The following is a 13,381-nucleotide window of genomic DNA, read 5'->3' as shown; positions in this document are numbered from 1 at the left end:
GCAGGCCTGCAGCTTGGAACGTGCTGGCCTGCAATGCTTAATCAAGGTCAAGCTTCAGGTAAACCGATGAGTCTTTCACTGAGATAATGTTCCTTTAGGTGCAGTTGATGTTTATCTCAGTGCATGTCCCAGGGAGCACCCTGAATAGCAGAGTCCCACATCACAGAGTTGCTTGGGATGAATCTCAACAAAAACCCCTGCATCATCTTTGCAAAGGAATGTTACAGAAGGAGATGTGTGACAGTGTCACCTGCAGCCACTCCAAGGGTGGCTTGTGCTGGAAGAGATTCAGGTGTATGTGAAGGATCTGATGGGCAGTGCCCTTCTCACCACCAGCCAAGACATGTCCTGTGCTTGTTGGAAAATTCTGGTGATGAGGCATTCTGCAAAATGACTTTGACAGTCTGCTCAGGGAACCATGTGAAAGAGTCCACATTCTCCTTTTCCCGTCAGCTCTTGAGGACGTTGTATGTTGTCCATTGCCTGATGGAATTGTGGTCTAAGATGTTTTCCTTTGCAAATTTTTTCAGAAGATGCAGGTGATATGGAATGGTCCAACTATTTGGAGTTTTCTGGGGCAGTGGGGCAAGTCCCATCATTCGCAACACTGGGGACAGGTAGAACCTCCGTACATAAGGACCGTTGGTGTTTGTGTACTGAAGGTCTACACACAGCTTGATGCAGTTGCACACAAAAGTGACCATCAGGATGAGGGCGATGTTGGATAATTTCTCACCCCCCCCCCCCCCCCCCCCCCCCCCCCACCTCCCTTATCTCCTCAAATCCACAGTTTTGTACATGGTGTCCCTGTGGACATGGTCTCTCTTAAATCGCCAGATGGCATTGAATTTAAGTTACTTTACTCAAGACTAAATCCAATTATGTTGACCTTTTGCTTGAGGTTAGTGTGTGGCACGTCAACTGTCGTCGGTACCGGAGCTGTATTAGACTAACTTTTGTAAATTCAACTGTGTTTAGCACTCGTTCAAATTTGGAAATAAAAAGCAATCAGAAATTTGCTGGTGTTGTTTTGAAATGCAGGCTTGGAGGACTCGCAACTGTATATAAATGTCTAGTTCTTGTACTGTTGCAAGCAAAGCAAGGTGTACATTTAATGCTGCCTTCACATGTTAAGGAAGATTGAGGATGAGGATTGGGTCCTTGCTAGGCCATGAGAGTATAGCTGATCTCTAATCAAAGGAAGTGATCAAAATGGTCAGAATATGTAGGTGGTGTGAATAAGCAGGAAGCACAAGTGTGACACCCAATGACTGGTTCACTTCAAAGAATGAAACCGTGATAGTTTAAAGAATGTTTTGTTTTCAAGTGACGAGTGAATGATCAGTGAAAGAAAGGGACTTGTATGAAAATTGGAGCCTAACACAAACTCAGCAGTACCAACCCAGCTTATTTTGAGTTATTGTGCAGGGATGTACATTCTGTTACAGCCTCGGTAGAGATGGAATAATGTTTTTCTGAAATGCCTCATCATGAAATGAGTGAAATGTTGAAGTGGGTGGGTCCAACTGTAATCAAACCATATCTTGACTGTCCAATTTATTTCCTGATGCAAATCTGCTGTATGTCGTATATCTACATTATCGATCTTTATTCTGCGCTGGAAGTTGCTGATACTTGGGCAACTGTTCCCTTTGCAGGCTAGTCTTGTCCAGAGTGGAATTTGAAGTGGAGAATGGTGGGGAAAGTCGGCTTGAAGTGGGTGAAGATGAGGAAGTGTGGCTCTTCTGGAATGACAGCTGCAAGGAGCTACGCAGCAAGAGTATCCGGGAATTAGCTCAGGATGCCAAGGAGGGACAAAAAGAGGACCAGGAGGTTCTCAGCTATTATAGGTATGTTTTCCTCACCGAAACCCATTTTGACAACCTTTTTAGCTAATGTGACTAGAAGATTTAAGGCTGCTTTTGCAAAGCCTGGATTCCATTAGCTGACCCAGAGATGACATTGCAATTTAAGTGTCAGCCATGGCTTTGAGACTTCTGTCTCTGTGGCGGAAAGTTTATATGTTTGAGCCCTATTTGTAAGGGGCAGGAAATCCAGGCCAATGCTCCTGTGCAGTGTCGAGGGATTGCTGCATTTTCTGAAGCGCTGCCTTTCAGATGTGACATTAGATTGCCAGATCCTGAATGACTTCAGTTTATTGCAAAGGTCTATTGGCACTATTCAAGGAAGAACTAGGGCATTACCCACCCCACCCACATCTTGGCCAATCTTTAATCACCCAACCAATGTTTCTCAAATCTGTTATCTGGTCATGAGATCCTCTGTCTGTGCACAAACCAGCTGCTAGGTTTCCTGTACTATAACCATGTTTTTTTGTTTGTTTTATGCAAGGCAGACTTTGTTGTCAATGCCACCAGTAGTGACTGCACATGCATATAAACACAGGTTGGCAGTGCCACTTCACTAAGCAGAATGGGAGCTGCCAGGAACTAAGTTGGCACCACCCATCTTATGACTAAGTTGGTGCTGCTTGGAATGAACATAGGAATTTGGAGTGGGTGTAGACAGTTGAGCCTTTTGCGCTGACTCCATTTAACGTGATCGTGGCTGATCTTATGCTGATCTCAACTCCACTATCATGCCTACTCCCAATAGCCCTTTAGCCTGCTTTTCTTCAGGAATGTAACTGTTTCTTGAATCTGTTGGTTAATTCTTCCTCAACTAGACTTTGAGGCAGGGAATTTCACAGATTCGCAACTCTGAGAAAGTTTCTCCTCATCTTCGTTTTGAACCAACCTCTTGTCACTCTATATCTATGACCTTTAATCCCATTGCAGCTGAGCAGTTCCCGAGTGACAAGAGGGCCAGGAACAACAATAGTGGCACTTCAACTTCAACCCCGAGAGCGCAAACAGCTAAATGTGACTGCATTTGTGAGAGAAATATGACTTTTGACTAGGTTAAAGTTGTGTTGCTCACTTCCTATCATAAAGTCAACTCATGGCTAAGTGGATGACGCCTCCTTCCCTGTGGACTTCGACAGAACTGTAATAGAAAGTTCTTCAAGTTACCTTCATAACTCCTAGTCACATGTTGAATGTGACAATATACAAGTTTTTATGTCAGATTGCTTTCTTGGCAAAGATCCTCCATTCTTCCAAAGAGAAGAAAATTTCCCTCCTTGAAAGAGAAAAAGATTTCAATAGATTCTAATCTGCAGCTGAATTGGCTCTGATAAATTTTGAATTAGGTGTATCCTGTGCTCAACACTAGAGGTGCTCCCATTTAATCATGTATCACGTGCAAGTGTTTCCTAGTGGAAACATTGCAATTTTTGCCATTTATTCTTGGCTTTAGCAGTGAACAAGCTCTGAGGTCGTGATGGACAATTCATTTACACTAGTTTTGAGGTACAGCCTGAAATTTAAAGCAGTAGCCTTTAGGGGTCGTCATAGATTTTAACATTACCTTTTAGCACCTTAAACGATTTGTCTGTATATCTCACAGAAGGTGCTTGAGCTGAGAATTTCTAACTTTTTTATTGGAAAGGTTGAGATTTTGTTGGTATCTTCAGTAAATGGATCCTTTTTTTTTATTTTCTGTCCATGTTTCCCTCCCCAGATACCAACTGAACTTGTTTGCTCGGATGTGCTTGGATCGTCAGTATTTGGCCATCAATGCAGTCTCTGGACAGCTGGACGTGGATCTGATCCTTCGCTGCATGTCCGATGAGAACTTGCCCTATGACCTCCGAGCCTCTTTCTGTCGCCTGATGTTACACATGCATGTTGATCGAGATCCCCAGGAACAGGTGACTCCAGTGAAGTATGCCCGCCTGTGGTCTGAAATACCATCCCAGATAGCCATCGATGAGTGAGTACCTGGGGCTGATTATTGTCTTTACATTGGGCCGCAATCTTGGCAATTGGTAGAATACTCGTGTTAAAGCATTCTCAAATCACAGCTCAGGAGGAGGTCAATTAGCCCACTGTGCTTATACCCGCATCATTATGGAGTGCCAGTTTCCTGCTTTTCTCCTCCTCCTACCCTTGCATGTTATTTTTATCCAAATAGTCATCCAGCACCCTCTTAAATGCCTGTATTGAACCTGCTTTCACCACATTTCCAGGCATTGAATTCCATACCCACATTACTAAGTGGGTTTTTTTCCTCCATTCATCCTTGCTTCTTTCAGAGATAACTTTAAATCTATGTTAAAAATCACACACCACCAAGTTATAGTCCAACAGGTTTAATTAGCTTTCAGAGTGTTGCTCCTTCATCAGCTGGTAGTGGAGGGCTCAATCCTAAAGCACAGAATTTATAGCAAAACTTTTGTGATTTAACTGAAATTATACATTGAAATATACCTTGATTGTCTGTTGAGTCTTTCATCTGTTTGAATACCACGGTAGTTTCACTTCTTTCATGTGTAAATCACAAAACTCTTTTTTTTAAGTTGCATTCTCAGGTCAGCTGTAACAATGGGTGATAGCTAGACAATATGTTGAAGGTGTTAGCCCCCGGTGTTCTCTGTCTATGCCATGATGTTTAGATTGATTCTAAACTGAAAAGTGAGATAAAAGGGTTTTTGAGCAAAGTACAATGTAATTCTGCAAGTATAAATTCACCCCACAAAATGTGTGCATGTGGGTCTTTGTGTGTGTCTGTCTGGGTGGGAGTGTGGGAATGTCTTAAGTGTGTGAGGGGGTGCGTGTGGGGGTTGCGCGTGTCTGAGAGTGTCTGTATGTGTGTGTGCATGAGTGTAGAGTAGTCGAAGTCTGTGAGAATGTGGGTGGGTGTGTATGGGAGTGTCTGTGCATGTGTATAATGCAATGGTGGTCACCTCTATTGTGGCATGAACCCAAGGTCCCGGTTACCGAACTTAGCTATCAGCCTCTGCTCGGCACTTTTCGCTGCTGCCTGCCCCGAGGTCTGCCTTGGAGGATGGTCACCCGAAGGTCCGAGGTCGAATGTCCTGGACCGCTGTTATCTCACTTTTTAGATTCGAGTCAATCTAAACATCATGGCATAGACAGAGAACACAGGGGTTAACACTTTCAACATATTGTCCAACTAATGTCCATTGTTACAGCTAACCTGAGAATGCAATGTTTTTAAAAAAAGTTTTGTGATTTACACATGAAAGAATTGAAACTACCATGGTATTTAAAGTCTGATGAAAGACTCAACAGACAATCAAGGTATTTTTCAATGTATAATGTCAGTTACATCACACTGTAAATTCTTGCTATACATTCTGTGCTTTAGGATTGAGCACTCCACTATCACCTGATGAAGGAGCTCTGAAAGCTAGTGTGCTTCCAATTAAACCTGTTGGATTATAACCTGTTTTGTGTGATTTTTAACTTTGTACACCCCAATCCAACACCGGCATCTCAAATCAATAAATCTATGTTGTTTTATTCCTGTTTAAAAAGCAGAAAGGAGCAGTTCTTCCCTATCTACTCGAGCCCACCCATAGATCTGAAATGTTCTATACATGTCTCCTCTTGGCTATTTTCTCTACAGGAAGGACAGTGCCATCATCCTTAAATTGTAACTGAGGTTCCTCATTCCTGGAGCCATTCTTAAACTGTTTCAGCGCTGTGTCCAAAGCATTCCACGTCATTCTTGTAATGTAGCATCCGCAACTGCACGTGACACTCCAACTGAGGGGACTAACGTGCTTCTTCCGTTGGTCGAGTATGTTTATGCAAGCGAGGGGCTGATCCTTTCACACCAGGCAGATTTCCAGCATGAGTTCCGGAGTGTAAAGTTGTTGACCATTGCATCTCTGGTTGAGGAACCTTGGCCACTCTGTGACCTGTGTGAATGGACAACTATAAGCATATGAGATGAGAAAGTGTCAGACATGCCTTTAAATCCCTTTGCTTAAAGAGTGCTCAGAGTGAACAATGACCAGGAGGACACATCTCATTGCAGAGACATCGTGTTGTCTGACAATACTGGGAAAGGGACAAAACAATTGACAAGTCGCAAATAGCATACTCCCATTGAAACAGTGTCAGTGCTGCGGTTTCTAACAGAAGCATTTAGCTTCGTTGTTCTCCGGTTTAGGTATTTAACATGCAGTGTTGAGGTGGTGATCAGTACTTTTTTTGAGAATGAATGATGCAAGAATTGAGAGTGACCCTTAACACCAACTGGTCAGCCATGAGGTACAGTACTTTTACTGAAAAAAGGGTTTTTTTTGTAGTTTCAATTGTAGGCTATTGAGACTGTTGTACCTTTTTTCACTTTTGAACCTAATATCAATTCTTGCACAGTTGACCGTGAATTCTTGGCAATTGGTTAAACACCAGGCGATTACCATTTAAACAATAGTATGACTTGCTCCATTATAGTTAGCAGATCAAGACCATCATGAAAGTAAAGCATCTCAACCACGTAAATTGCAAACAGTCTTTCTTGAACAACAAACTCTGACCTTGAATATCCAACACCATCTCCCCAGCCAGCTTCCCCACCCTCTGCCACCCCTGACCACGAAATGCATTTCTCATGGAAAAAAATAAGACTGGTTCGTATGAAGAGCAACATGTGTTTTACTCAGAGTTCTTTGTATTGAGACATGTCCTGTTTTGTTTGATTTAGTTATGATTCCAGTGGGACATCCAGAGATGAAATAAAAGAACGTTTTGCTCAGACTATGGCATTTGTGGAGGAATATTTGAGAGATGTTGTCTGCCAAAGGTTTCCCTTCTCTGATAAAGAGAAGAACAAGCTGACATTTGAGGTAGGTTCACACGTAGTCTAAGGATTTGATTGGCATCACTGAGTGCTGCAAAGACATGACTGAAACCAGACAGGGAAGCAACTTCTGAGGCATTGACTCCAGCAAAGGAGTGAAATTGGGCACATTGCATCTTTCCTAAAAAGACAAATTGTTTATGTGTTTTGCCATGCTTGTTGCTGACCGCAATAATCTTGTCAAGGTATTAACAAAGTATGTGAATCGAATGTCAAGTCATAACTTGTGTAAACTATGATGTTCCTTTCGTTTCTCTTCACTCTGGCTGGCTAACTGCCATCAACATTTCCTCCAGTTCAGTGCAGGAGATTTGCAAGTCATTGTTTTTGGCACCAGCTAGTACGTATATGCATCTCCATGTCTCTGTCAGCCAGAAAATATCTGGCTGGGCCTTGTGGTTCTGTGTTCAGTTATTTCTTGATCTGGACCTCAGTCTTTATCTGTGACCGCAACCACCTCTTGGATAAAATATTACACATTTCCCTCCCCTACTTCTCCCTAACACTGTTGAGCCTGTATTCCATACCATAATCACCGAGGGGTATTTGGTCCTTCATCCCTTTTCAGTCTAGTATTTGTTATGCCATTCAGAGGGGAATTTAATTCAATAAAATGTAATAGAATCTGGAATTTCACCATTCCATTAATGATGGGATGAATGGATTGTCATATTTAGAGTCATAGAGATGTACAGCACGGAAAACAACCCTTCGGTCCAACTCTCCCATGCTGACCAGATATCCCAACCCAATCTAGTCCTATTTGCCAGCACTTGGCCCATACCCCTCTAAACACTTCCTATTCATAGACTCATCCAGATGCCTTTTAAATGTTGTAACTTAACTAGCTTCCACCACTTCCTCTGGCAGCTCATTCATGCACACACTATCCTCTGTGTGAAAAGTTGCCCCTTAGGTCTCTTTTATATCTTTTCCCCCCTCCCCCTAAATCTATGCCCTTTCGTTCTGGACTCCCCCACCCCAGGGAAAAGACTGTCTATTTATTCTATCATTGCCCCTCATGATTTTATAAACCTCTGAGGTCACCCCTCAGCCTTCGACACTCCAGGGAAACCAGTCCCAGAGTATTCAGCCTCTCCCTATAGCTCAATTCCTCCAACCCTGGCAACATCCTTGTAAATCTTTTCTGAACCCTTTCAAGTTTTGGTGTCATCTGCAAACTTACTAATTATACCTGCTATACTTCATCATGTACATAAATGATGAAAAGTAGTTGACTCAGCACCAAGCATTGCGGCACTGCACTGTTCACAGACCTCTAATCTGAAAAACAACCCTCCACCACCCTCTGTCATCTACCTTTGAGCCAGTTCTGTATCCAAATGACTAGTTCTCCCTGTATTCCATGAGATCCAACCTTGCTTACCAGTCGCCCAGGGGGAATCTTGTCAAATGCCTTGTTGCCTGAAACGTTGATATTCCTGCTCCTTGCATGTTGCCTGACCTGCTGTGCTTTTCTAGCACCACACTCTTGACTCTGACTTCCAGCATCTGCTATACTCACTTTTGCTTCCATATAGATCACGTCCACCAATCTGCCCTCAATCCTCTGTCACTTCAAAAAACTCTCTCAAGTTTGTGAGACATGATTTCCCATGCACAAAGCCATATTGACTATCCCTAATCAGTCCTTGCCTTTCCAAATACATGTACATCCTGTCCCTCAGGATTCCCTCCCAACAACTTGCCCACCACTGACGTCAGCCTCACTGATCTATAGTTCCCTGACTTGTCCTTATCACCTTTCTTAAATAATGGTACCACGTTAGCCAACCTCCAGTCTTTTGGCACCTCTCCTTTGACTATCAATGATACAAATATCTCAGCAAGGGGCCCAGCATTCACTTCTCTAGCTTCCTACAGAGTTCTAGGGTACACCTGATCAGGTCTTGGGGAATTATCTACTTTTGTGTTTCAAGACATCCAGCACTTCCTCCTTTATAATATGGACATTTTCCAAGATGCCACCATCCATTTCCCCGCATTCTATAAGTTCCAAGTCCTTCTCCACGGTAAACGCTGATGCAAAATACTCATTTAGCATCTCCCCATCTCCTATGACTCCACAGAAAGGCTGCCTTGCTGATCTTTGAGGGGCCCTATTCGCTCCCTAGTTACTCTTTTGTCCTTGTATTTGCAAAACCTTTTGGGTTCTCCTTAACTCTGTTTACCAAAGCTATGTCATGTCTCCATTTTGCCCTCCTGAATTCCCTCTGAAGTATACTCCTACAGCCTTTACACTCTTCTAAGGATTCACTCGATCTATCATGTCTATACCTGACATATGCTTCCTCCTTTTTCTTAACCAAACCCTCAATTTCTCCAGTCATTCAATATTTCCCTACTCCTACCAGCCTTTCCTTTCACTGACGGGAATATACTCTCTCTGGACTCTTTTTTTTTTTCCTCTCATTTCTGAAGGCTTCCCATTTTCCATCCGTCCCTTTTTACCTGCTAACATCTGTCCTCAATCAGCTTTTGAAAGTTCTTGCCTAATACCATCAAAATTAGCCACCTTCCAATTTAGAACTTCCTGTTAGTTCTGGTCTAGCCTTTTCCATCATGATTTTGAAACTAATAGAATTATGGTCGTTGGCCCCAAAGTGCTCCCCCACTGACACCTCAGTCACCTGCCCTGCCTTATTTCCCAAGAGTAGGTCAAGTTTTGTACCTTCTCTAGTAGTTACATCCACATACTGAATCAGAAAATTGTCTTGTACACACTTAACAAATTCCTCTCCATCTAAACCCTTAACACTGTGGCAGTCCCAGGCTGTGTTTGGAAAGTTAAAATCCCTGACCATAACTACCCTATTATTCTTGCAGTTAACTGAGAGCTCCTTTACAAGTTTGTTTCTCAATTTTCCACTGGCTATTAGGGCTTGATGATAGGATCCCATTAATGTGATCATCTTTTCTTATTTCCCAGTTCCACCCAAATAACTTCCCAGGATGTATATCCTGGAAAATTCTCCCTCAGTACAGCTATAATGCTATCCCTTATCAAAAACGTCACTTCTCCTCCTCTTGCCTCCCTTTTCTATCCTTTTTTAGCATTTGCATCCTGGAACATTTTAAGCTACCAGTCCTCTCCATCCCTGAGCCACGTTTCTGTAATTGCTATGATATACCAGTCCATTGTTCCTAGCGTGCTCTGAGTCCATCTGCCTTCCCTGTTAGACCTCTTGCATTGAAATAAATGCAATTCCAGTCCTGCTGTGTTCTTTGCTTTGCTTTGTCTCTGCCTGCACTGACCATCTCAGATTGATCTTTCTTTCCTCATTATCTCCCTGGGTCCCGCCTGCCTCCTTACTAGTTTAAATCCTCCTAAGCAGCTCTAGCAAATCTCCTTGCCTGTATATTAGTCCCCTTCCAATTCAGGTGCAACCAGTCCTCCTTGTATAGGTCATTTCTACCTCCAGAAGAGATTCCAATGATCCACAAATGTGATTCTTTCTCCCATACACCAGCTCTTCAGCCACGCATTCATCTGCTCTATCCTGCTAGCTTGTACCACTGGGAGAAATCCAGATATTACTACCCTCAAAGACCTTTTTTTTTAAATTCCTGCCTAACTTTGTATATTCTCTCTTTAGAATCTCATCCTTTTCACTTCTATGTCATGGGTACCCATGTCGTCCCTCTCTCCTTTGAGAACATTCTGCACCCTCTGAGACATCCTTGATCCTGGCACAGGGAGTCAGCACACTGTTCTGATTACTCATTGTGACCTTATTGTAATAGGCAGTTGTGTTCTGAAACTTGAGGGTAGTTAGAGATGGGCAGCAAATACTGATCTTACCAGTGCAAATTATGTCCCATTATTAAGGAAAATCTTGCCTTATCATGCCATTTTATGGATCATTGATCTACTCAGATACTGCTTTTAGTTTCATTCCATTCTTCTCGTGCTATCTTTTTGTCCTTGTCCATCACACATCAGACACTGATCCTTTTTTCCCTTTCCCTCCTTTTTTTTTTCCTCCCTCCCTCCCCCCTTCCTCCCTCCCTCCCCCCTTCCTCCCTCCCTCCCCCCCTTCCTCCCTCCCTCCCCCCCTCCCCCCCTTCCCTCCTCCCTCCCCCCTTCCCTCCTCCCTCCCCCCCTTCCTTCCTCCCTCCCCCCCTTCCTTCCTTCCTCCCTCCCCCCCTTCCTTCCTTCCTCCCTCCCTTCCTTCCTTCCTCCCTCCCCCCCTTCCTTCCTTCCTCCCTCCCCCCCTTCCTTCCTCCCTCCCCCCCCTTCCTTCCTCCCTCCCCCCCCCTTCCTTCCTCCCTCCCCCCCCCTTCCTTCCTCCCTCCCCCCCTTCCTTCCTCCCTCCCCCCCTTCCTTCCTCCCTCCCCCCCTTCCTTCCTCCCTCCCCCCTTCCTTCCTCCCTCCCCCCCTTCCTTCCTCCCCTCTTTTCCCCCCCCACCCTTTTCCCTTCCCCCTTTTTCCCTTCCCTTCCCTTCCCTTCCCACCCCCTTCCTTCCCCCCGTCAATGCAGAAACAATATTCAGTGACACCTTTCTCTCAAGAATGCTGTATAAATATAGATTGTTTCAAGATATATGCCACTAATTATTAGTTTCACCAGTGACTTAACTATTCAAATGTTGCTCATCACAACAATTCTGAAGGTATTACCTCAAGGATGCATTCTGATCACTGGTGTTCCACACATCTTGTACTTGAGAAACCAATGCCAACAGTATATTGTCCACTTTTGCCTTCTGTATGTTGAAACAGTTGTAAAAGCTCTTGACAGTGAAGATGTTTCAATCACTTTCAGATCTTAAAGTTTGATTTCTTTTTACTCATCTGATTCCTCCTGAGTGTCCCTTTCACTTGAATGTTTGACTTTTCCCACCCCCTAGGTTGTGAATTTGGCTCGAAATCTGATCTACTTTGGCTTCTACAGTTTTAGTGATCTCCTGAGGTTGACTAAAATATTACTGGCCATTTTGGACTGTGTTCACATGGCAACGGTTTTCCCAATCAGCAAACTGGTGAAAGGGGATGACAACAGAGGTAAGACTTTGGCATAATCAGAGGGTAAGCTTTTGTGTTGTTTTTGAACCATTCATCCTTTTCTAAATTCACACTGATTAAACCCGTGTGCTGCAGGCAGTAATGTGATGAGGTCAATTCATGGAGTTGGCGAGTTGATGACCCAAGTGGTTTTGAGGGGAGGTGGTTTTCTGCCTTTGACTCCCATTACGCCACAGGATGGATCAACCAAGCAACAGACTGAGCCTGAGAAGGAGGATATTTTAGTCATGGACACAAAGCTAAAAACAATTGAGATCTTGCAGGTAAGGTGCTTGGAAAGTGTCAGTGCTGTTTATGGTACAGTTTGCAGCTTCATACACTTGCAGTGGATTTGACCTTGGCCTTGTGCAAGGTATCCAACTCTGGCTTATTACCTTCTAGTTGATTATTTGTTTGCTGCTGCAAGTTCTTGCTTTCTTGCCCCAAAATAACCACCAGGCAAAAAAAAACCCTTTGATCCCAGTGCGAACTGTGATCCAGAGCCACCTCCAGTACAATACTGTAGTCCTGGAATGATCTCCTGGGGATCTACGAGCAGTACAGGTCTATTGATCCTCTGATTTTCTTTGCTCCCTGTGAGCAGTTAACTCTCTTTGCCATTTCCAGAAGCCATTATCCGGCTTGTAGAATTTAATTGTGTAGTGACTTATAACCTTGTGTTTTCAGCCTAGATTTAGTGAAACATATCTATTTTTATAATAATATTAAAGGAATTTGCTGCATATTTGGCATGTAGTTTGAAACTTTCCAATTCTTAAGACTGAATGCTAACACTTAAGTTGATGAGAGTAGATTTTTCTTTTGGATGCTGTTGAAGCAGCCATAAATTGCTCTGCTCTGTTGTAGTGTCATTACCTGGGTCAAAATAATTCTTCGTGGGTATGGGGTTTGAGCAGTCTGTGGTGAAAATTTATAGCATTGCAACCTGCAGACTTTTTAAAATATGATCTGCTAAGTGACATTGAGACTGATCTTGGTGAAAAAAAATGGTGTTTCAACAATTCATGTTGCTATTAATGGGCAAATCATACAGCATGTTGAGAAATGGCTCACGATTTGAGAATCTCCAGGAGTCGCTGGTTAACTTGTGTCCATCTATTGTTCATGTAAATGATATTGCCCCCTCAGATTTCCTACTAACTTTAAAAACTTAGTGGATTTGCACAAGAATTGCCTATTCGACTCTCAACAGAAAGTTTAAGTCTTCTGATTAATGGTTAAGTATCTCTTTAACAATGATTGTTAATGCAATTACTCTTTGGTCTAGATGGGGAACAATTTGAATTATTCAGTCTTATTGTTGCATTATTGTTTGGTAGTTTTAAAAAGTTCAATTCTTAATTTGAATGGTTTTCCTCTCGAACGGTCTGTAAATCTGGTCTTGAACTCTCATTCTGTAGCTGATTTTAATCAACTTCCTTTGTCTTTTCTCTCGTTATTTCCAAGTCCTTTTAATCTCATTATTAAGCAAGCAGATTGTTGGTGTAATGGAAGACTCAACTGTCCTGTTACACTACCCACACAGTTGATCCTTGCACAGCACGTTATAGTGCAAATGATTTTGGGTGGAAGGTCAAGGAAAAGATCTGCCTAAATTGG

The 13,381-nt window shown here is 43.0% G+C and overlaps 1 protein-coding gene across 1 annotated transcript in view; it reads left to right on the top strand.

Moving 5' to 3' along the window:
* itpr1b (inositol 1,4,5-trisphosphate receptor, type 1b) overlaps positions 1 to 13,381 on the top strand; it is a 505,447-nt gene that overhangs the window by 200,404 nt on the left and 291,662 nt on the right. Inside the window, exons 19-23 of the mRNA XM_060835732.1 lie at positions 1,659 to 1,850; positions 3,583 to 3,834; positions 6,580 to 6,721; positions 11,608 to 11,761; positions 11,858 to 12,045. Of these exons, the coding sequence (XP_060691715.1) occupies positions 1,659 to 1,850; positions 3,583 to 3,834; positions 6,580 to 6,721; positions 11,608 to 11,761; positions 11,858 to 12,045 (928 nt within the window). The remainder of the gene's footprint in view (positions 1 to 1,658; positions 1,851 to 3,582; positions 3,835 to 6,579; positions 6,722 to 11,607; positions 11,762 to 11,857; positions 12,046 to 13,381) is intronic.

This window comes from Hemiscyllium ocellatum, chromosome 14 (genome assembly GCF_020745735.1).
Source record: "Hemiscyllium ocellatum isolate sHemOce1 chromosome 14, sHemOce1.pat.X.cur, whole genome shotgun sequence".
NCBI lineage: Eukaryota > Metazoa > Chordata > Chondrichthyes > Orectolobiformes > Hemiscylliidae > Hemiscyllium > Hemiscyllium ocellatum.
This window is presented reverse-complemented; position numbering and strand designations above follow the sequence as displayed.